The sequence below is a fragment of the Littorina saxatilis genome, linkage group LG4 (assembly GCF_037325665.1).
Source record: "Littorina saxatilis isolate snail1 linkage group LG4, US_GU_Lsax_2.0, whole genome shotgun sequence".
NCBI classification, from domain to species: domain Eukaryota; kingdom Metazoa; phylum Mollusca; class Gastropoda; order Littorinimorpha; family Littorinidae; genus Littorina; species Littorina saxatilis.
Genome location: NC_090248.1, coordinates 52,451,625 through 52,474,907, shown reverse-complemented (window position 1 = coordinate 52,474,907; position 23,283 = coordinate 52,451,625). Strand labels below are relative to the sequence as shown.

Here is a 23,283-nt window from a genome sequence, read left to right as displayed (position 1 = left end):
ATGCTTTGCATAGAATGCATTGGCAAAGCGGACAAGAAGCCATAAAACATGAGATGTTGTGACAATGGGGCATGCTTTGTCGTAGATACAGACCTGTTTACACTACACATTGAGCGTAGTAAACTACGATTTTCGTCCCCAAACTACGCAAGCTTGTCTTATACTACGCAAACGTTTCGTTTCGACTACACATTTTGACATTTTGAATACCCAAAAACGCGAGCGAGTTCCGATCCATAATTTGTACTAACCTGTTGTGTACTGCGTGCAAAACATGCCCGGCGCCCGCGAGAGTAGCGTAGTCAGTTGGTCTTGCTGCTGTTATTACAACTATCGCGGGCGTTTCAGCACATACTTTTCTGAACGCGGTCACTTCGTAGCTCATTCTTTCTGGAGGGAAAAAAATGGCTACAGCGACGAACACGGATTCAGAAGACTTTGGCGACCAACCGCCACGGAGCAAAAAAAAGAAGCTTGGTCAAACTCCCAGCAAGGCTTTTCTGCCAAAGTACTATGAGGAGCATCCATGCCTAGGTTCGTGGAGAAAAGGGAAGCATTTTGCCCACTGCACTGTGTACAACACGGCTTTTTCAGAGAAGCACAGTGGGCTTTACGACCGTGTAACCGCCACAAGAAAAGCACTTCTCATGAGGAATTCGAGAAATCCCGACCAAAGCAGAGGAAAAATTTGACTGTTTTGTGAAGAAACCCGTGCCAGGGAAAGAAGACCAAGACAAGCTCACTTTTGATAGATCGGTAACCAGAGCAGAGGCAATGACCTGCCATATTATTATTATTGCCGACGCAAACCTGTTCTGTTTATATGCAAATTTGCCTTCATGTTGATACACATACTCCCAGTCCCTACTTTTTGTGACTTGATGTTCTCAGATTGTCACAGGTCTGGAATAGGGGGTCCCACTGTATATGAACTGCATACCCCTCAACATAGCTTTTTTTTTTTAACAAATGCATGGGTGAAACTTTTCCGCCTTAGGGCGGAAATCCGCCAAATGAAATTGGTCAAATAAAGAATTCCTTATTTTGAAAATCTGTAAATTTTTTTTTTTTTTTTTTTTCGCCGGCGATCCGATCTGTATTTTCTTTAACACAGTGACCGGACATCGCTGAATCTTTGTTTCCCTGAGCGCGCGAATTCTTATCGGACTACAGCTTGGCATATGTTATCATTGTTTACTGTGCAAATTTGTGTGTTTGAGATACCAGGAAAGGCCTACTTTTACCCTTAAAAAGCCTGATTTTTCGTTTTCTTCCGGGGGGCGAAGCCCCCCTGGGCCCCCTAAGAGGGCGTTGCCCCTGCACCCCACCAGGGCGTGGGCGGCCCCTGGACCCCGGCCTCATTTTCCTTATTTTTAATTCTGATCAGTTTCACCCATGCAAATGTTCCAAACTAGTTAATAATTTTTTTCTTAACAAATAAACTTAATGCTTGGCTTGTATTTTTGTGGGGGCTTTGTTTGTATTTGTATGAGGAGTATTGTTCACATTGTAATAGTTTTGTTTGGAGTGTTGAGTGTTTGTTTTAGTACGGTATAAGTAACTGTTCTGATTTGCGGTTTGGGTTGATCAAATTGAAATACTACACATTCTCCTGCCAAACTACACATTTGCCTTATTTTCACACCCAAAACTACACATGGTACATTTCAGGGGTAGGCAGGTCTGTAGATAAGTGCTTACCTTTGACTAATCTTTTTTCCCCGAAAGCAGCATATGGCTGCCTAAATGGTGGGGTAAAAATGGTCATACACGTTAAAAAAACAAACGACTGTATGTGGGAGTTGCAGCCCAGAAACGCAGAAGAAGAAAGAAGTCTTATCTGCACAGTTGTTTACAGTTAATCCTGGAAGAATGTTGAGAGAAATGCTGATGTGTGTGCAGAACAACTGGAGCAGGAGATGAGGCGGGTGTTCAACATCGACGACAAGAAGGAGGTGCGGCTGTGGAACCGCTACATGAGCAACACCTACGAGCACCTGAGCAAGAAAGAAAACACGCTGCAAGATGCTGGCCTCTACCAAGGACAGGTGAGTGGTTGGCGCTGGGGCGTAAACTTACCTGTTGTTTGTCCAAATTTATTATACTGGAACCCTACATTGGGACAAAGAAACCGCATACTGTTTTGTGGCATCTTATTTTTGCGTCGGTACAGAAAATGCTAACTTCCTTTTGATGAACATATCATTTATTTGTATGCTCTAAAAACAAGAACAGGAGAACAGGAATGTTTTTGCTTGGGTAAATAAATGACCAAAATAACATGGGTTGCATGGGAATGTGTCTTCAATGCCGTAGAAGTCTGCATTTGTACATTCAAAGCATACGTAAGTCTATCAGTACCAAAACTGAAGCAGATTAAAAATCTGAAGAGGTCATGATAGGAACTGTGTTATTGCTTGCTGTAACTGCAAAATAAGAAAATAATGATTTTGTGTGCAGGTGATCGTGGTGGAGCAGAAGAACAACGACAGCACCTGGCCAAGACAAGCCAAAAGGTAAAGGTCACCAGTATGCTGTTAAGACCCCTCCCTTCCATTCCACATTCCGCTCCCACCTCTTTCCATGAACCCACACGCTTGTTTTGTAATTATAAACATAATGGTGTGTGTCTGGCTTTATGAGGTATATGCTTTGTAGACAGTCAGCAGATTAACACTTGGATCATTAATACCAACATGCTTTGCAGTACATGTACTGTTGTTGCTAAATTAGTAAATAGTTCAGAAATTGAAATGTAGAAACAGCTCAAGGAGAAATGGCAACCAGCAAGAATTAAATGAAGTATCTGTGCAGTTGTTAATGTTAAGTTCAGTAAACTGTAATTGAGGTTAACATGGTGAGTATTAAAGCTGGCTTGACTTTGCGAGTTTGTGTGTTGTCTTTGTGTGTGTGTTTATACTGTGGCTTCTATGGTTTGCAGCACCAGTACTTACAACATCAACAGCAGCACATACTCTACGAGGTTAGTTTGCTGTTTTTACAAACAGACCCCTTGAGCACTTTGCACACTTAGCACACCTATGCAGCAATGGCTGACTAGCTACCCTATCATATTTTGCAAGAGTTTACCACCAATTCAACAGCTTGCACACTATCCTGAATAATTTGTATACTTTTCATGCATTTACAAACTAGTGGTGTGTTGCCTTCACTGCAGATCCTTGATAATTTCTCAGCAAGTGTTTGACGTAGAATAGGTCAAATGTTCAACCAAAATTGATGGCTAGTGGATTTTCTGACAGAAATGAAACAAAGCAGACCTTTCCGTAAAGCAGGCTATTGATGGCTTTGTCCTAAGTGCTTACAACTTGTGCTTACCAGGTCAAGTTAGCCAAGACAGTGGAATAATATACAGTGGTACCTTCAATGAAAGGACACCTTTGGGACCAGATAAGTGTCCCTACATTGCAGGTGGCCTGTCATGACAGGCATATTTTGGTAGAGATAATAGACAAAGGGACTCCAGAAAGTTGTCCTTTCATGGGAGGTGTCCACTCATCAGAGGGGCCTCGCATTGCAGGTAACACTGTAGTAAAATAGTGCTAGTGTCATGGTGTTAAAATTTTGTTTGATACACTCTGGAACTCTCTTCCCTTCTCTGTCAGACACTGCACCTCTCTCAGCTCTTTCAAACGACAGTTGAAAACTTTCTTTTTCACACAATACTACACCAACCCAGCCTAATGTCTTTTCCATTCCATTTCTGCACGTACTCCTCTCCCTTAAAGTTGGTATGATTGTTGAAAGTGTTCGCTGGGTATGTGTGCATAATATAGTGTGTATAGCATATATGAATATTGTGTGAACAGTACATGCGGTGATTTTTTTCCCTATGATTAAATGTTTTATGCAGGTTGTACATTTAATTGTTCTATTTTGTATATGTTCTTTTGTAGGTTTGGCACTTAAAAATGTCCAGTTATATTATTATTACACGGTACATGACAGTGTTTTCAAGGATGAGGTGATGATTTCTGTGGTGCAGGTCAACAAACTATAACTCCACAGGAACAACCAGCACCAGCAGCAGCAGTGGCTATAACAACTGTGACTCTAACTATGGCAGCACCAGCGGAAGCTACTACAACAATTACGGCAACTACGACAAAGGCAGTGCAGTGGCCAAGCCGGGGCTGTGTGGTCTGGCCAACCTGGGGAACACCTGCTTCATGAACTCAGCCCTCCAGGTGAGCATTCGGTCTGCAGCTGCACATTTTCTGGAGGAATAGAAAAGGGGGGGGGGGGGGGGGGGGGGGGAATTGGCCTAGAACGAGGTAGTTTCGTAACCTCTCTGTCATTTGGGAGTGAAATGTTAAAGGCAAGAAATGCTTGTAGCTAGAAGTAGCAAGGGTGCCTATAACAAAAATTATCTACCCGCCAGACAAGAATTAACTGCCATTGGTTGGCAGGGAAAGTCGTTCACAATGGGCTGAACATCCAATGGAATTAGTTGCTTTGCACATGCCTTGTTTTCTCGTGCAGTGAGCACCGCTGGGAAACCCTTTTTTTTTACTCACATGCGAAGCAAAAGTGAGTCTATGTACTCACCCGAGTCGTCCGTCCGTCCGTCCGTCCGTCCGGACGTCCGGACGTCCGTCCGGAAAACTTTAACGTTGGATATTTCTTGGACACTATTCAGTCTATCAGTACCAAATTTGGCAAGATGGTGTATGATGACAAGGCCCCAAAATACATACATAGCATCTTGACCTTGCTTCAAGGTCAAGGTCGCAGGGGCCATAAATGTTGCCTAAAAAACAGCTATTTTTCACATTTTCCCCATTTTCTCTGAAGTTTTTGAGATTCAATACCTCACCTATATATGATATATAGGGCAAAGTAAGCCCCATCTTTTGATACCAGTTTGGTTTACCTTGCTTCAAGGTCAAGGTCACAGGAGCTCTTCAAAGTTGGATTGTATACATATTTTGAAGTGACCTTGACCCTGAACTATGGAAGATAACTGTTTCAAACTTAAAAATTATGTGGGGCACATGTTATGCTTTCATCATGAGACACATTTGGTCACATATGATCAAGGTCAAGGTCACTTTGACCCTTATGAAATGTGACCAAAATATTGGTAGTGAACCACTAAAAGTGACCATATCTCATGGTAGAAAGAGCCAATAAGCACCATTGTACTTCCTATGTCTTGAATTAACAGCTTTGTGTTGCATGACCTTGGATGACCTTGACCTTGGGTCAAGGTCACATGTATTTTGGTAGGAAAAAAGTGTAAAGCAGTTCTTAGTGTATGATGTCATTGCTAGGTTTAGTTATTTGACCTTGACCCTGAAGGTCAAGGTCCTGTCAAGGTCAAGCATGTGAGTCGTATGGGCTTTGCCCTTCTTGTTTTTACTCACATGCGAAGCAAAAGTGAGTCTATGTACTCACCCGAGTCGTCCGTCCGTCCGGAAAACTTTAACATTGGATATTTCTTGGACACTATTCAGTCTATCAGTACCAAATTTGGCAAGATGGTGTATGATGACAAGGCCCCAAAAAACATACATAGCATCTTGACCTTGCTTCAAGGTCAAGGTCGCAGGGGCCATAAATGTTGTCTAAAAAACAGCTATTTTTCACATTTTTCCCATTTTCTCTGAAGTTTTTGAGATTGAATACCTCACCTATATATGATATATAGGGCAAAGTAAGCCCCATCTTTTGATACCAGTTTGGTTTACCTTGCTTCAAGGTCAAGGTCACAGGAGCTCTTCAAAGTTGGATTGTATACATATTTTGAAGTGACCTTGACCCTGAACTATGGAAGATAACTGTTTCAAACTTAAAAATTATGTGGGGCACATGTTATGCTTTCATCATGAGACACATTTGGTCATATATGATCAAGGTCAAGGTCACTTTGACCCTTATGAAATGTGACCAAAATAAGGTAGTGAACCACTAAAAGTGACCATATCTCATGGTAGAAAGAGCCAATAAGCACCATTGTACTTCCTATGTCTTGAATTAACAGCTTTGTGTTGCATGACCTTGGATGACCTTGACCTTGGGTCAAGGTCACATGTATTTTGGTAGGAAAAATGTGTAAAGCAGTTCTTAGTGTATGATGTCATTGCTAGGTTTAGTTATTTGACCTTGACCTTGAAGGTCAAGGTCATGTAAAGGTCAAGGTCAAGCATGTGAGTCGTATGGGCTTTGCCCTTCTTGTTTATTTTTATTATTTATCCCAAACCTAATCATCTCCTCATCCATGTCTGTCCCACATCGCCATGGTGGGGCCCCCCGTGGGTTAGGGGGAAGAATTTACCCGATGCTCCCCAGCATGTCGTAAGAGCCACTAACGGATTCTGTTTCTCCTGTTACCCTTGTTAAGTGTTTCTTGTATAGAATATAGTCAATGTTTGTAAAGATTTTAGTCGAGCAGTATGTAAGAAATGTTAAGTCCTTTGTGCTGGAAACTTGCATTCTCCCAGTAGGGTCATATATTGTACTACGTTGCAAGCCCCTGGAGCAGTTTTTTGATTTTGTGAACAATTAACAAGTGGCTCTATCCCATCTCCCCCCCCCCCCCCCCCCCCCCTCCCCTTTTCCCTGTCACGATATAACCTTCGTGGTTGAAAACGACGTTAAACACCAAATAAAGAAAGATCGCCATGGTGGCTTGAAGAGATGTTGAAAACAAGCCAGAAAGTATGCGGTTGAAGCACTATTTCCTGTTGCTTGTTTCAGTGCATGAGCAACGTTCCAGCGCTGACCAACTTTATGCAGACGGGCCAGTGGGAGCTGGAGCTGAACAAAGAAAACCCGCTGGGGATGAGGGGCGAGATCGCCATTTCCTTTGCCGAACTCATCAGGGAGATGTGGTCCGGGTCAAGAGCGTACACCGTCCCACGCAACTTCAAGGTTAGTATGCAGCTTGCAGTAGTGCTCAGTCCCATGTTCTGCTACAGTTAGGATGAGGAAAAACTTGGATGTGCAGTCTGATACAGTGGAACCCCCCTTTTAAGACCTCCAAAAATCTGAGAAAATCGGGTCTTAAAAAAGAGGGAGTCTTAAAATTAGGGTAAGTTGACAGAGGTTATGAAGAGAAAATCTGGGAAAACAGGGTCTTAAATTGGGGGGTCTTAAAAGGGGGGTTCCACTGTACTTGTTTTGTAGATGGTAAATAATTGTAGGCTGTTTTGCTTTCAACGGGCTCTGCTTGTTTTTGTGTAGTGCACTGGTGTTACAACCAAATGTAGACAGGATAATTTGAGGTAATGAAGGCAGCTGAGGGCAAGTGAAATAGAAATTTCTTTCCAAAGTATTGTTTTGTCTTTCATTGTGAATTTCAATTTTCACTAACTAAAATCTTCATTCATGGGCTGAAACTCCCAGATTCACTCATGTTTTTGCACGAGTGGGGTTTTACGTGTATGACTGTATTTACCCCGCCATTCAGGCAGCCATAATTATGTCACTTTCGGGGAACCACCTAAAATGAAAAGTGACATTTTCAGGTTGCAGTGGGACGGTTTGCACCGCAGTTCTCGGGCTACCAGCAGCAGGACTCCCAGGAGTTGATGGCCTTCCTGCTGGACGGGCTCCACGAGGATCTCAACCGCATCCGCAAGAAACCCTACATCGAGCTGAAGGATGGCTCAGGCAGGGATGATGAGGTATGAACTCAACTCTTGCAGCATAGCTCACTGTTGTTGTTTTTGGTTGTTTTTACTGTGGAAGCTTCTTTTTCTCTAGCAGTTCGACTTGGACAGAGATGGGAGTCTGAGTCATTGAAGAATATACATCCTGTTGCTGAACAGTGAAACCCCCCTTTTAAGACCTCCAAAAATCTGAGAAAATCTAGTATAGAAAGGGGGGGAGTCTTAAAATGGGGGATATTTTACAGAGGCACAGAAAATCTGGTATAGAAAGGGGGAAGTCTTAAAATGGGGGATATTTTACAGAGGCACAGAAAATCTGGTATAGAAAGGGGGAAGTCTTAAAATGGGGGATATTTTACAGAGGCACAGAAAATCTGGTATAGAAAGGGGGAAGTCTTAAAATGGGGGATATTTTACAGAGGCACAGAAAATCTGGTATAGAAAGGGGGGAAATCTTAAAATGGGGGATATTTTACAGAGGCACAGAAAATCTGGTATAAAAAGGGGGGGAGTCTTAAAATGGGGGATATTTTACAGAGGCACAGAAAATCTGGTATAAAAAGGGGGGGAGTCTTAAAATGGGGGATATTTTACAGAGGCACAGAAAATCTGGTATAAAAAGGGGGGGGGGTCTTAAAATGGGGGATATTTTACAGAGGCACAGAAAATCTAGTATAGAAAGGGGGGAGTCTTAAAATGGGGGATATTTTACAGAGGCACAGAACATCTGGTATAAAAAGGGGGGAGTCTTAAAATGGGGGATATTTTACAGAGGCACAGAAAATCTGGTATAGAAAGGGGGGAGTCTTAAAATGGGGGATATTTTACAGAGGCACAGAAAATCTGGTATAGAAAGGGGGGAGTCTTGAAATGGGGGATATTTTACAGAGGCACAGAAAATCTGGTATAAAAAGAGGGGTAGTCTTAAAATGGGGGATATTTTACAGAGGCACAGAAAATCTGGTATAAAAAGGGGGGGAGTCTTAAAATGGGGGATATTTTACAGAGGCACAGAAAATCTGAAAAATCATGATCCTAAAAAGGGGAAGATCTTAACAGGGGATTCTACTGTATTCACAGTTGTACTTGGAGAGTGATGAGAGTCTGAGTCATTGAGGAATATACTACATATTGTTGCTGTATATGAAATCAAGTTTCAGTTCTTATATTTCTTGCTGAATTTCCCCCCTTCAGCAAGAAAGCAGGCATGTTCTTGGCTTCACCAAAAGTGATTGCATTAGATAACCCCCCCGCGGGTTAGGGGGAGTCCCATATTGGTTCGGACGAGAAAGAATTTACCCGATGCTACCCAGCATGTCGTAAGAGGCGACTAACGGTTCTGTTTCTCCTTTTACCCTTGTTAAGTGTTTCTTGTATAGAATATAGTCAATGTTTGTAAAGATTTTAGTCAAGCAGTATGTAAGAAATGTTACGTCCTTTGTACTGGAAACTTGCATTCTCCCAGTAAGGTCATATATTGTACTACGTTGCAAGCCCCTGGAGCAATATTTTGATTAGTGGTTTTGTGAACAAGAAACAATTAACAAGTGGCTCTATCCCATCTCCCCCCTTTCCCCTATCCCATCTCCCCCCTTCCCCCGTCGCGATATAACCTTGAATGGTTGAAAACGACGTTAAACACCAAATAAAGAAAGAAAGAAAGATAGGGCACTGTCTTTACTTTGAGGGTTTAGAAGTCACAATTAATCTTGCAGTTTTACTAGCCCAGTGTTAGGATACACCATATAGCTAAAACCATGTCAAATGGTAAAGGTTTCTAATGCCAATTGTACAGCTGTCAAGAAAAAAAGATTTCTTGCTGTGGAGTCCTGACTGGGTGATAATGCATTCGGTAAAACATTGCTTCTGAAAGGCGTGTTCAGTGAACAGTCAGATGAGAAAAAAAGACATGCATGAACATGAAGATGAGGCAAGTGAAAACGCCTTGACAGAGAATGCTACATTGACATGATGATGTTGCAGGAGGTGGCGGGTGAAGCGTGGGTGAACTACAAGAAGCGCAACGACTCTATCATCGTGGACATTTTCCACGGCCTCCTCAAGTCCACGGTGGAGTGCCCCGATTGCCAGAAGATCTCCGTCACCTTTGACCCCTTCTGCTACCTCTCTCTGCCCATGCCCATCAAAAAGGAACGGCACATGGAGGTGTTCTGGGTGCCTCTTTCGCCTGTAGCCAAGCCCGTGCAGGTATGTATCACAGTATGGGGTGGGTAAGAGAGTATGGATTTAGTAATCAGAGCTGAGGTGCACGAAACAAAAGTGGGTGCCACCCAAATAGAGAGAACAGACCGCGGGGTCTGATTGGTTGAAATCACAACAAATCTCAATGTCAACCAATCCAACTTGGTTACTTTCTCGTGCATTTCAGCCCTGGGCTCCCATTTTTCCGGAATTATTTTTTTGGGGGGGAATGTAAAAATGAGAAAGCTGTAAATGTGATTAGAACTATTTTGAATGTTAATTTCAAAATTTCCTGAACCCTATCGAATTTCAGGGATGTTTGCTTTTCGTCAGTGGTAGCCCTGAGATATGCTTGTTGTATCAATCAGAGAGCTTTTGCATTTGTTTTCTATTGCATTTGGTCTATCAAGAAAGACTGGTTGGGAGGAGAGAAGTAGCTTGATGCGTGTGTCTGTACTTGCGGGCACTCTATACTTATTTCTATTGAGTGTTGGACTTCACATTGAATTCTGCCTGTTTCTGTAGTTGTGCAGAATGTCTGTGGTGGGCTTCCCGCTAAGTTTTTGAGTCTTTGTCATGTAGGTATGAAGATACAGTGGAACCCCCCTTTTGAGACCTTCAAAACTCTGAGAAAAGGTCTTACAATTTAGGTAAATTTTCAGAGGTTATGAACAGAAAGTCTGAGAAAACAAGGTCTTAAAAAGGAGGGAGTCTTAAGGGGAGGCACTGGTGTTAAAAGTGATTTTTTTTGTTTCATAACTCTTGGGTCAACAATTGTTTTAGAATTTAAGTACTCAGTCTATCTCCTGAGAAAATGGAAAAAAAATAAAAATTGGACCATCGGTTGCCATGGTAGCAATCCAAGATGGCCACCAAACTGCCCCTTTTTAAAACCCTAAGGCTTTTTTAAAACTGCATGAAATTTAGTTTTGATGCTTGTTATTTATACTTCAGCACAATGCCGAGAAACTGATTGAGGCTTTTTTTGATATCTCAAGTCATTTAAAAAATATCAATGATGAAAGTGAGTGATGTTGAATTTCATGAAAAAACGCCCCCAAAAAGGGTGTAACTTCTCCAAAAAAAAAATTTTCAACAAATCCCTCAATCAGTTTCTGCAAAATAACACACTCAAGATGTACGCAAAGTTTCAACAACGCAAGTTTATTAGAAAAAAAGCCTTAGGCTTTTGAAGTGACAAAAAAGTAGTTTTGAGAAAATGCACAAAACATGAAGAAAATGATTTTTTTTCACACAAACGTTTACAAAACATGTTACAAAACAACACTGACAAAACAACAAGTCTTGCTGAGTTCCACAAGAAAAACGGAAACTAAATTCAACAAAATGTTAAAAAAAAACAGCCAGTGTTCTGCAAGCACCAAGAAACCTGTTCCAAGGTCACAATGATCAACTCTCATCCGTTATGTGCACGCTGCATAAATTATGCCCATCCATAATTCCCAAATTGTTACCAGTGAAGCCTCTTATCTTGGACCTCTTTTGGACTTGCTTTGATTTATCAGGGAAATTTATAACAGTGTCCTTTACTTTTTATACTACGATATTAGGGTTGACTTCTGTGAATTGCCATGCAGTGCCATGGGTACTTTGGAAGCTCCTCTCCAGCTTCCACCTCACCATCTGTAGAGAACATAAATTCAAAATTAATAATATGATATGTCTATTACAAACTCAATACGGCTATTCACATTTTCCCAACAATGACACGGGTACCCCCCCCTCCTACACACACATTTGAAAAACAGGTATTGTAATATGTGACCCTCCACCACGAAATGAGTCGCATGTCACCTCGCGCGGTTCTGCGCTAGGCTTAATATAAGTCCGGGGAGTGTCTGGTAACAGTGTGAGGGTCACCTTAGTCACAGGCTTATAACTCAAACAGTTTTCGCTCTTTTCTAAAGCGGTTTTCACCACTGGATAGAGCATAAAACACTCGTTAGGAAAATGTAAAAATATGAAAATCATGCAAAGGTGACATGTGACTCATTCCGTGGTGGAGGGTCACATATGTGATAACACGTTATTTCGGCGCATGCTTATGTCAGTGCTAATAGTCAAGCAGTGAACAAAAAGATGTTGAAAAATCATGTGAATGGTGCTAAGGCAGTGCTGGTCTGGTCTACAGCTATTGCACATACTTCATGCGAGCGGCCCTCGCTTCGCATCTCTGTATGTATGTCTCTGACTGCATGCAGAAACCATATGGTCTGCATGGGAAGTATGACCACAAGCAATGTTCACTCACTGGTCCATGTGAATGCATGTTTGTTTGTGCCACAAGAAAACTTTGATCACAGGAGGAAGCTATAAGTAATATGCTCAAGAAAATAAATGAGGAAAGAACAGATGTTTTGCCCCAACAGGACAAACCTTGTGACAACCAAGCTTCACAGTAGCCGCACATTACTGACTTTGCATCCTATTCAGTTTCTTTGCATCAGGGTGTTGTTAGTAAGATTCTCTTCTTCAGCAGTCACACACAGTCACACACATGAACACACAGAGCCAGAGCCGCAAACATAACCAAACACATGTATAAACTTCTACATTTCTGTCAAAAAAAAGAAGAAAAAATGCATACCTACTACAAGCTTTATCAGCTGCTTGGAATCTTTACTGCTCTGCTTGGGCTAGTATTCAGCTGCAGCAGATTTCCCAGGAGATGCATGGTGTTGCACCATGGCTGAACAAAGTCATTTTTGTATTGATTGTTCTTTTTTTAAGCAGTTTATTTGCTTTTTTCCCGAAAAAAGATATAGGGTCTGCCTTTTCGTTGCCATAAATGGCGAACTCCGTGTTGTCCTTACTGCCGTACACATTCCGCTCCGCAACTCTAAAATAAGTCGTGGTTCAAAACACACATGGAAACGTGCTTCAAACGTACACCACCGATGGTGTTTTCTTGCTCCAACCCAGCTGTTGCAAGGGAAGCAGCATAGTTTCCAGCCAATTTTCATTCTGGACGAAGTTGAATGCACAAACTTGATCTTCCGATTCGTTCGTAGCAATAGCAGACGACACTATCGACTCGCACTTTCTTTTTAAACTTCTGTCACGCCAGCCTCTGCAACTGATCTGATTTTACCCAATAATCATCCTTTGCGTGTCTAGCACTGAAATCGGGGTAAAACGTGTGATAAACTGAAGATTCCACAAAGATATCCAAGGAAAATCGCAGCTGTAGGTGTTTCACATCGCCTTTGGCAAGATCTGGCGGAAATTGAAGAATATTGCATTCTGGGAAGGCCGAATCGAACTGAACGAGACCGAGCATAAACGAAGTTTAATATCCGCGATTCGATTGGTCAGTAGCGAAAATTGTTCATACGGAATTTCCCGGAATCTTCATCGGTTCTCTTCGGCTCTTTGGAATGTCTTCTTGTTGCTGTTACTAACGGCGCGAAACCAGTAAACGGAAATTCCCGTTGTCCGCGGTATGAACTGATCCTAGCAAAGAAAAGACAACTCATTCCAGTCATGCAAACGTGACTACCGTTCACGATTTGTTTGACTCACAGTCACCACTCAAACATACGCATTTTTTTGCTGTTTTGTGTGTTTTCAATACACAATTGCATACACATACATTGTTCATTTAGCCGTTTTGACCGTTTATGAATAATTCTGATCTAAAATCAGTACATCAGAGTAACCAGAAGAGGTTCAAAATCCAGAATCAGAAAGAAAACGGAAATGACCAGGGAACAAAAAAATCACTTTTTTCACTGTGGTGTCTGCCCTTAGGGGGGTTCCACTGTAGCTGTTTTGTTTTGTGTACTGCTGGCTCTCAGACTTCCATGCAGTGTTAATGAATGAACATCGATTGATGTGTGCAGTTCAAGCTGACGGTACCCAAGGGGGGATGTGTCAACGACCTGTGCAAGGCTCTCAGCAACTACGTCCAAGTGCCGTCAGAAAGGGTCAGTATAACTATAAGTAGGCCTTTCCACTTTGTCTTTCCAATGTGTGGTGGATTGGCAACGACACAGGAGGATGTAGTGCCATGTTGGAAATCAGTGATACACAGTAGAGTGACTATGCTGCACTTTCCGTCTTTGCAGCCTCAGTGTCAGAGCTGCACCTCCGCGGCAAAAAAACTTTTTAAAAATTTTATTTGTTTAGTGGTTAGAATGTATTGGTTTTGACATGTGAACACGAATTTGATTTTGATGGATACTGTCAGTCTTTTTTTGGTGTTGTATGAGAAAGACAAAACACTACTCTCACCTCTGCTGTTGCAAAAAAATATCATTCTTATGCTCTGCAATTGACAACTCCAGTCCAAACACAAGGGCAAAATATTGTACAGCATATTTGCCAGTGTAATGTAATGTAAAGGAGGAGGGATTGCAAGTAAGAGAGACTGTGGAGCACCTTTCTCTGCAGTCTCATCCACCACCGCTAAGAACACAAAGAACCATAAAAGGGAGGGAGGAAGAAGAGGGGGTTGGGTGGGCACTAGAGTCAGTAGAGATGGTTAACAAGAGAAGGTTACTACACTGTCCACTCTGCAATCTCTGACACAAGTACTAAATCAGCATGCTTGACTGCACAGCAGACACTGCTGCCAATAAAGGATGGCCACCCACTAACCATGCTGCCTAAGGGGTGTCGTGTGATGTGCGATGGGGAGTAAAGTTCTTCACAAAGCAAAATCAGGGTCCAAGAGGTCTTCGCGAAATAGCCGAATTCGCGATATAGTGGACCGCGATTTTGTGGAAGTCCCCTGTACTTATGTTTCTGTCTTTCAGATGGTGGTGACGGATGTGTACAACCACAGATTTCACAAAATCTTCAATTGTGAAGAAGGCCTTAACCACATCCTGGACAGAGATGACATCTTTGTGTAAGTTTCTTGCATCTAACATTACTTGCACTGGGAGCGGATAAAAGCTACATAGTTAATTGTATATACTGTACGGTGCTAGCATACCTATGGTGCCTGAACCCCTGGTCCCATTCGTAATATAGACAAAGATTTTGTTGTATTGAGGTGTCTAGCCATTGTGTGATCACCGCCACTTCAATCATGCTCTGAGAGAAGCGCTGGGGCTTATTCTGCACACATTTGACGAGTTCAATCCTTCTGCTTATTTTTTCTTGGTGAACGTTTTTTTTACATGCTTATTTTCTTTCTTGAGTGGTAAGATGGATATATTTTGTGATTTTCTAAGTTCTTTTGCCAGTGTCTCTTCTGTTGTGTGTGTTTTGCCAGTGTCTCTTCTGTGTGTGTGTGCGTGCGTGTGTGTGTGTGTGTGTGTGTGTGTGTGTGTGTGTGTGTGTGTGTGTGTGTGTGTGTGTGTGTGTGTGTGTGTGTGTGTGTGTGTAAAGGGGGATGGGGTTGTTTCATGAAAAATATTCATTGTGAATATGATTCCATTTGGCCTACAACTGTCATCATGTTTTCACACAGGTACGAGTTACCAGCAACAGCTCCAGAGGAGGCGGAGTATTGTCACATACCTGTCTACTTCAGGAACCTCAAGTAAGAACACAGTATTGTACTTGATCTGGAGGGAGGATGCCTGTAAGATAAAAAATTAATGAAAGAATTGTTGGATTTGCCTAAAAAAAAAAAACACAAAAGAGAGGTAGGAGTGCTAGTTCATACCTCTGTTGCAAAATAAGTGTGAGTACAGAAGAGGAGAATATAATTATACGGGGAGAATTTAATGAACCTCAAAATAAGAATCTTAAGGCAAAAAAATAAACGGTTTACGGTATCCCGACCGACCCTATTTTTTCGCGCGACCCTAGACTTTTTTTTGGCATTTGGGGAAGAAAAAAAATAAATAAAGACATTTTTTTTTTTTTTTTAAAGTCTTTGTTTTTTGGCAAAATAATTTAAAAATATGTTTTTTGGGGGGGGGGGGGGGAGAATCCCGACCTACTGACCCTATTTTTTTTGGCCTATGTTACCGTAAACAGACTATTTTTTGTGTGTGGCCTAAACAAATGAGGCAGAGCTCTTTTTAAAGATCTCATAAACACAGGGAAGTAAGCGCTCGAAATGCATATGACATGTGTACCGTATTTGACGGATTACAAGACGCACCATTTTATAAGCTGCACCCCCAACTTTTAACAAAAAAATTGGGACAAGCCACGTATAGGCCGCGTCACTATATTGGCCGCCGTCGAAAAAAATATAATCAGATCGTGTCAATCAATCAAAACAACCAGGCAAACGAAAGTACGGTATTTGGCGAAATCGGCTCCGAGAATAAACGGTGAAACAAAGAAGAAATGTGAAAAAGTTTGAAGAAAAATATCACACACACACAATTTGTAACCAACACACACATGTAGTCCCGCCCGGAATAAGCTTTTTTGGGATGATTTACGACTTTTGCTCACATTTCGAGCAGACAAAAACACAACATGGCGGCTCTCGCTCCTCCAACTATCGCGAGACACAAAAAAACGAAATCTCGCACGCGCGAGATCCTGATACATCCGGTGTTTCTCTGTACGCTATCTTGTCACGACGACTTGTTGACAAACGAAGATTCGCGAAAGAAAGAGAAAAGCGCCGAGTCTTGAGTAGAGAGCTAATAAAGTACCGGTAATCGCTAATCGAGCGAAATGAAAATCCGCGGCGACTTCCATTAGGTGAATGCTATTCAAGTTTAGGTAACGTTTTAGCCGCATCTTTTTATAAGCCGCAATGCGATTTTTTTTTTTAAAAAGTCGCGGCTTGTAGTCCGTCAAATACGGTAATAGAAGAATAACAAGCATTGAAATGAACAAGTGACTTTCATCCTCAAAAAAAGGATGAACCAGAGTCAGGAGACTGGTTTACTCTATTACACATCTCGTATGCATTTAGGGTGCTTACTTCCCTTTGTTTATTAGAACCTCAAAATGGTTTGTACCAGGAAATGTTGCATGTTTTAACCTGTTGGAGTGTATCCTCAACTCATCAATCAGCAGCACTTCTGGCAATGAAATCCCAAGATTTTTCCAACCTCGGTTAGATTTGACTAGCCATAATGATGCATGCAAGTTGTAAGTTGTAATGCACGTGTGTGTGATGGTTACAGGAGACGCCAGCCAGCCAACTATGCAAACAGTAGTCAGTTGTTCGGTCAGCCCCTCATGCTGGCTGTGCCACACAACTGTACCTATGACAAGTTCTACAATCTTCTGCTGCACCGCATGTCGTAAGTATTGGTGTGTGGGGGGGGGGGGGGGGATTTTGTGGGTGTATGCGTGCATGCGATCGTTTGTGTGTATGCATGCGTAAGTTCCAGGATAAACATGGCTTCAGGGCTTAAAAACGGAAATTGAGGTTGCCTGTGCAATGTGCAGATGCCATGGGCGCATTGCCTTGTGTCTCAACTTGTGAAAATACCAGAGTTTGAACCTCAGAACTTTGATTGACATGATTGTGCTGTGTGTGGGTATCAGTGTCTGTATTTTGTGCGTGTATATAAAATACGATGAATTTGCAGCTTCTCTGGCTGAGACAAGCAGTTATTACCATGAAAAAAATGGAGTAAATTCTGGACACTAGGATGTTGACAGGAAGTCCTTGAAGTTTCTTGCTTCCCATGCATAAAAAGTACAGAGAGAAAAATAAATATGATAAAAGGGGAAACAAAACGCTTGAAATATGAAAAGCACTTGCTGAAAAGAAACAAGAGGTGAACCTAGACACCAAGTTGTGCTCTCTGCGGCAGGCGGTACGTGAAAGCGCCTCAGCCTGGGGAAGTGTGGTGGAAAGAGGAGAAGAAGGAGGAGGAGGAGAGTATATCAGAGGATGATTCCAACTCCGGGGAGCACTCGCAGAGCCCCCAGAGCCCCGCCAAACACAACGGAGAGGCTGAACAAGGGGAGACTTCCAGTGGTGAGTGGCTTGTGGTGTACTTGTGTTGGAGTTGGTGTGAAGGTGATCATTGGATAGACTGGAGTTTTGTTTTTGTTTGTTTGTTCGTTCATGGGCTGAAACTCCCACGGCTTTTACGTGTATGACCGTTTTTACCCCGCCATTTAGGCAGCCATACGCCGCTTTCGGAGGAAGCATGCTGGGTATTTTCTTGTTTCTATAACCCACCGAACTCTGACATGGATTACAGGATCTTTTTCGTGCGCACTTGGTCTTGTGCTTGCGTGTACACACGGGGGTGTTCGGACACCGAGGAGAGTCTGCACACAAAGTTGACTCTGAGAAATAAATCTCTCGCCGAACGTGGGGACGAACTCACGCTGACAGCGGCCAACTGGATACAAATCCAGCGCGCTACCGACTGAGCTACATCCCCGCCCGACTGGAGTATCTTCTTTGGTTGGGGCCCGGGTAGCTCAGGTGATAGTGCACTGGACTTGTGATCAGAAAGTCCCAGGTTCAAATCCGGGCCAGGACGAACACGGGTCAACTTTATGTGCAGACCCAGAAACAGTATCCATCTCTCACCCCCGTGTCACCACAGTGGCACGTAAAAGACCTAAGTCATTCTGCCGTAAGTGCAGATGGCCGATACCACCTTGTGTAGACAAGTTGTTCGTGTTGCGTGTATATTAATAAACGTGTTTGGAAGAGCTGGACACTTATGGTGTCGCTGTCGGGTTATATTTGATAAGTCGATGATCAGGCAATGTGTTCATGCATTGTGACTGTTCCTTTCACAAGAGCTATGAACTATGAGATACAAGGATAACTTAATCTTTTCACCAAAGCTGTGATGGGTTGCTTTCATTTACTCCTTTCAGAAGCAAATAAGGGGAGACAAATGCTGGAAAACTTGCGTCTTTTGAGAAAATCTTACGTTTGTTTGCTATCAGTACTGGTATCATTGCCGTACAGACTTCTTTTTTTCTGGTACAGGTTTAGAAACCTCAGCTGACAGGGAGCATAAGTTGTGGATTGTGATCATAAAGATGGAATGGATTGTAAAAATGATTGACAGATGTCAAAATGGAGACGGACCGAGCGGGAGGAGATAGCGAAAAGCAGGGAGAGGAGGAAGCCGCCCCCTCCACCTCCAGCAAGCCCAGTCAGAGTAATGGCCCACAGGAGGGCACCACCAAGGTCAAGCAGGAGCCGCAGCCGGAAGACAGGGAGAGTAAAGACACGGCCCGCAGAATCTTCACCTTGGCCTTCGTCAACTCGTACGGCAGTTCCGACTCCTTGCCCGAGATGCACGACAACGGCAAGCCTCTGAAATTGAACAGTAAGTGTCTGCGTGTGAAGCATTCCTACTTCCACCTCTCTGTTCATGGCTTCTCACAATATTTGGAGTAAGGCCAGAAAATTCTGAAGTGAAACTGGTTAGGCCACACAAAAAAAATAGTCTGTTTATGGTATCCCGACCGACCCTATTTTTTCGCGCGACCCCAGACTTTTTTTTGGCATTTGGGGGGGGGGGGGGGGGGGGGGCCCTTACGGCACACTATTAGACATAAGACATAAATCCAAAAACTAATAGACTGCTAACGTTGTAAAGTTCAGAATAAAAAACAAACAAGAATGGTAGGTTATTGGAACGTTTATTTTTGGACAAAACGTCAGTCACGGTACTTCGACCCAGCAGTCTTTTAAAGTGGACAGACAGACAAACACTTATGATACATATAATGCACTCAGCTGAAAAAGTTCTTGGAAGACGCAAGTAAAGCAATGCCAATGATAAATGACGAAGTCTGTTAAGATATTTCATGAGACATAAGATTGTTTATTTTCCATAAAATACATTGAGTACAAGGAGTGTATTTTAAAACAGTGCTGACCTGGAGAAGATAGTATCTTTGTCTCGCTGTCCAGTCCAACACGGCAACAGTATAGACGTGTGATCGACAAGAAGAAGAAGAAGAAAACATTGCTGATTGCCGTGCTTGTTTTTGCCCTTGTAGTTCTGCTGTCTTGCATTATATTTTAGGGAGTCTAGTGCTGACCGGAGGATCCCATGCGGACATACAGTCACTCATATACACTGACTTGTAGACACAGGCACAAACACACTCCGCCAAGCGCAGTGTGTGCAGACACACTAAGTGATAGACGAATTACATTTTCCCTTGTGACATTATAGGCCAAGTCGCTGTGGGGGGGGGGTCTCTGAATCACGTGGACAGAAACACGTGTAGATGTTTTGTTTCCGAAAAAGCAAGGATACTAACTCTTTCACATCCCATACAAACCCGACAGGTTAGGGGGAAGAATTTACCCGATGCTCCCCAGCATGTCGTAAGAGGGGACTAACGGATTCTGTTTCTCTTTTTACCCTTGTTAAGTGTTTCTTGTATAGAATATAGTCAATTTTTGTAAAGATTTTAGTCAAGCAGTATGTAAGAAATGTTAAGTCCTTTGTACTGGAAACTTGCATTCTCCCAGTAAGGTCATGCATTGTACTACGTTGCAAGCCCCTGGAGCAAATATTTGATTAGTGCTTTTTGTGAACAAGAAACAATTGACAAGTGGCTCTATCCCATCTCCCCCCCTTTCCCCGTCGCGATATAACCTTCGTGGTTGAAAACGACGTTAAACACCAAATAAAGAAGACAGGGTTATTTCCGAACATTGTCTTTTACTACACAGGTGAGAATGCTGTTTTACAATGCAGTGCTGCTGCTTCTTTTACAGACCGAACCTACATTTCTTGTGACTGGACACCACTGGCCAAGACCAAATTTTATGATGAGAAAGCTGCAGAGGTAAGACATGAACAAATTAAAAGAATGAAAATAAAGAAAAAAGGATTAACCTATGAACTGTATTTCTCTGTCTGTGTGTGTGTCTGTGTGTGCGTTGTAGTGCATTGCCGCGATATTCTTAGTCAGGACTAATTTTCTATTCTGTGGCACCCCGTTGAAACACGGACTTCTTTGTAAAGTCAGCATGTGTAGGAATTAGGATACTTGTGTCTTTAGAAATAAAAATATTGTTCATCAAAAGTCAGTAGTTTATGTCCCTTACTGAGTTGTGTTCATTTCGAACAATGCACAGGCATATGAACTTGTTTTATGTAAAGGTAGTTACAGGAATTCCTCATAGTTACACTTAAACAATTACTACAAGGAATATATAGTTTATCCTTAGGTTGAATGGATGTTGAAAAACAATAACCAACCAAGCAACTTGTATTTTATGATATTTTCTGTAAATTTTACATGGGTGAGAAAGTATCATGGTTTCTTATTGTAAGCGCCTAATAAGGAACAATTGTGTGGTTTGCAATTTATAAGCTTTCATTATTATTACTATGATTATTATGTCTCTGTTTTTGAAAATATAAGCACAAAGTCTCCTGTTCTCCACAAGAGTAAATTTATTGATTTTCAATAAACCCTTCAGGACATGGAGCAGCATGACACAGTGCGTTGTCGCAACGCTGCGAAACGACCGGTGCTGCAGCTGGAAGACTGTCTGCGGTTGTTCACCGAGGCGGAACAGCTGAGCGAGCAGGACCCGTGGTACTGCCCCCAGTGTCGCAAGCACCAGCAGGCCACCAAGAAGTTTGACCTGTGGTCACTGCCGCAGTACCTCATCATCCACCTCAAGCGTTTCTCCTACAACCGCTACTGGCGGGATAAGATTGACGCCCTGGTGGAGTTCCCCACCCAGTGAGTTTTGCCTTGTCTCTGTGTCGATCTATCTGTGTGTTCATCCATGTGTCTTCATCCAGGCAAGGGAGAGCAGTGTCTAGTTTTTATGTTACACATTGCAAAGATAAACATTTTTATCAAGGTATTAGGCATTTCTGGTTTTGAAAATTGTTTCCTGATAGTTTTAGCAAATTTGTTAGGATCGCATGGGGGAGAATGTCAGAAACCTAACAGATTTGGGCCATGTGAAGTCCAAGCCAAGCTTTCCTGATTTTGAAAATTCTCAGCTTCATTCCTGACATTGTGTTTGTGTGATAAGTGTGGACTACGCTGATTGCATGCATAGTTTGAAGGGGTGTGTGTGTGCAAAGTTGTATTTGATTGAGTACCAACAGGCAGTTTGGTGTCAGTTTTGTTTGAATATATGGCTGTGTGTATTTTGCAGTCCTCTGTGCAATGAGTATTTTGTTTGCGGTGATGTGAGCAGAAAAATTGCCTTATCTAGTACAGAATGACGCTAGTTTGATCGATTGTGATTCATAATTAACAAACAAAACGCCTCAAACAAATTTAATAATCACTTGCAATCAAAATGACACTGTTTCCAGGGGTCTGGACTTGCGCAAGTACATCTTGAACTCGGGCAACAATGACGTCAACATCTATGACCTGATCGCTGTCACCAACCACTACGGAGGCCTCGGCGGTGGACATTGTGAGTGGCGGTAGTCAAATGTTTGTTCAAAAATATTTGTGCTATACAAAACGGGAACTGGCATGAACATGCCTATTTGCTACCAGTTTTAGAGATAAATTCATAAAAGTCATGTTAAAAAATGGAAACGCTAAACAGTGTGAATATTTGATAATGATGACTGAAGAACAATGAGATGTTGCAGACAGAGAGTAGCAGAAGTTCGGACAAACATGTGAATGCACAAACAAACATATATCTACACATGCAGACGCACACATATGAACACTATCTCTCTCTCTCTCTCTCTCTCTCTCTCTCTCTCTCTCTCTCTCTCTCTCTCTCTACCCCCCCCCCCCCCCCACCCCCCTCCTCTCTCTCTGTGTTTTATATACTTTGACAATGGTGATGAAAAAAAATCGACATAAGCGTACCATAACATTGTCTATGAGCCTCCAGCGTCATTCTATTCGGTGGCCTCAAATTCCTCTCCTCAGAATGTGCTGCCCAGTTTTTACGAAAGCTTCTTCTTCTTCTTCGGCGTTCCAGGATTTTTTGGCCTCAGGTCAGACTTGTTTTGTAGCTTGAAAAAAGCTGGTGGTCAGGATCAAGGGAGTCTTTGGTGCCCCAGAGTTGCTCCTGCAGTGTGGTACCTTGGGGCCAGTGATCTGTTCTGGCTTCCTGGTGGAGCGGGCAGGTCTGCAGGATGTGCTCCGGGGTCTGTGGGCCTGTTTCGCACGGGCAGTTCGGTGTGTGCGACAGACCAAGGCGGTGCATGTGGGCACGCAGTCGACAGTGTCCAGTCCGTAGGCGGAAGAGGATGGTCTGCTGATGGCGCTGTAGGTTGGGCTACGAAAGCTTTATTTGATATGACACTTAAAGCATGTTCTTTCTGTTTGTGCAGACACGGCTTTCGCCCAAAACAAGGACGACAAGGAGTGGTACTACTTTGATGATTCCAGCGTGTCTTCGTCCACTGAGGAATCTGTTGTCGTGAGTACAGTGCTTGTTCAATTCAAGTTTGGGCGGAAAAGGGAGAGATAATAGGTCTTTGATAAGTGGGAAGACATGGGGTAAAGGAATCGTTACATGGCTTGGTTGAACCGGTTGAACAAGTGGCATCAAATGTAAGGTGAACACTGGTGCACTCACATATGCATACACATAGCTTTTGATACGGAC

The 23,283-nt window shown here is 42.6% G+C and overlaps 2 protein-coding genes across 5 annotated transcripts in view; one reads left to right on the top strand and one right to left on the bottom strand.

Annotated features, from left to right (window-relative positions):
* Positions 1-23,283, bottom strand: part of LOC138965092 (uncharacterized) — a 305,948-nt gene that overhangs the window by 260,129 nt on the left and 22,536 nt on the right. The window lies entirely within an intron of this gene.
* Positions 1-23,283, top strand: part of LOC138965077 (ubiquitin carboxyl-terminal hydrolase 15-like) — a 41,983-nt gene that overhangs the window by 14,400 nt on the left and 4,300 nt on the right. The window contains exons 5-21 of one of the 4 annotated variants that reach the window (XM_070337199.1): positions 1,903-2,048; positions 2,461-2,516; positions 2,942-2,983; positions 4,007-4,208; positions 6,721-6,894; positions 7,491-7,649; positions 9,618-9,842; positions 13,700-13,783; positions 14,615-14,709; positions 15,277-15,348; positions 16,907-17,026; positions 17,546-17,712; positions 18,773-19,036; positions 20,446-20,516; positions 21,157-21,425; positions 22,016-22,122; positions 23,006-23,094. In XM_070337199.1, coding sequence (XP_070193300.1) covers positions 1,903-2,048; positions 2,461-2,516; positions 2,942-2,983; positions 4,007-4,208; positions 6,721-6,894; positions 7,491-7,649; positions 9,618-9,842; positions 13,700-13,783; positions 14,615-14,709; positions 15,277-15,348; positions 16,907-17,026; positions 17,546-17,712; positions 18,773-19,036; positions 20,446-20,516; positions 21,157-21,425; positions 22,016-22,122; positions 23,006-23,094 — 2,342 coding nt within the window. Of the gene's footprint in view, positions 1-1,902; positions 2,049-2,460; positions 2,517-2,941; positions 2,984-4,006; positions 4,209-6,720; positions 6,895-7,490; positions 7,650-9,617; positions 9,843-13,699; positions 13,784-14,614; positions 14,710-15,276; positions 15,349-16,906; positions 17,027-17,545; positions 17,713-18,772; positions 19,037-20,400; positions 20,517-21,156; positions 21,426-22,015; positions 22,123-23,005; positions 23,095-23,283 lie in introns of all 4 variants that reach the window. The other 3 variants (XM_070337197.1, XM_070337200.1, XM_070337198.1) reach the window with 3 other exon arrangements.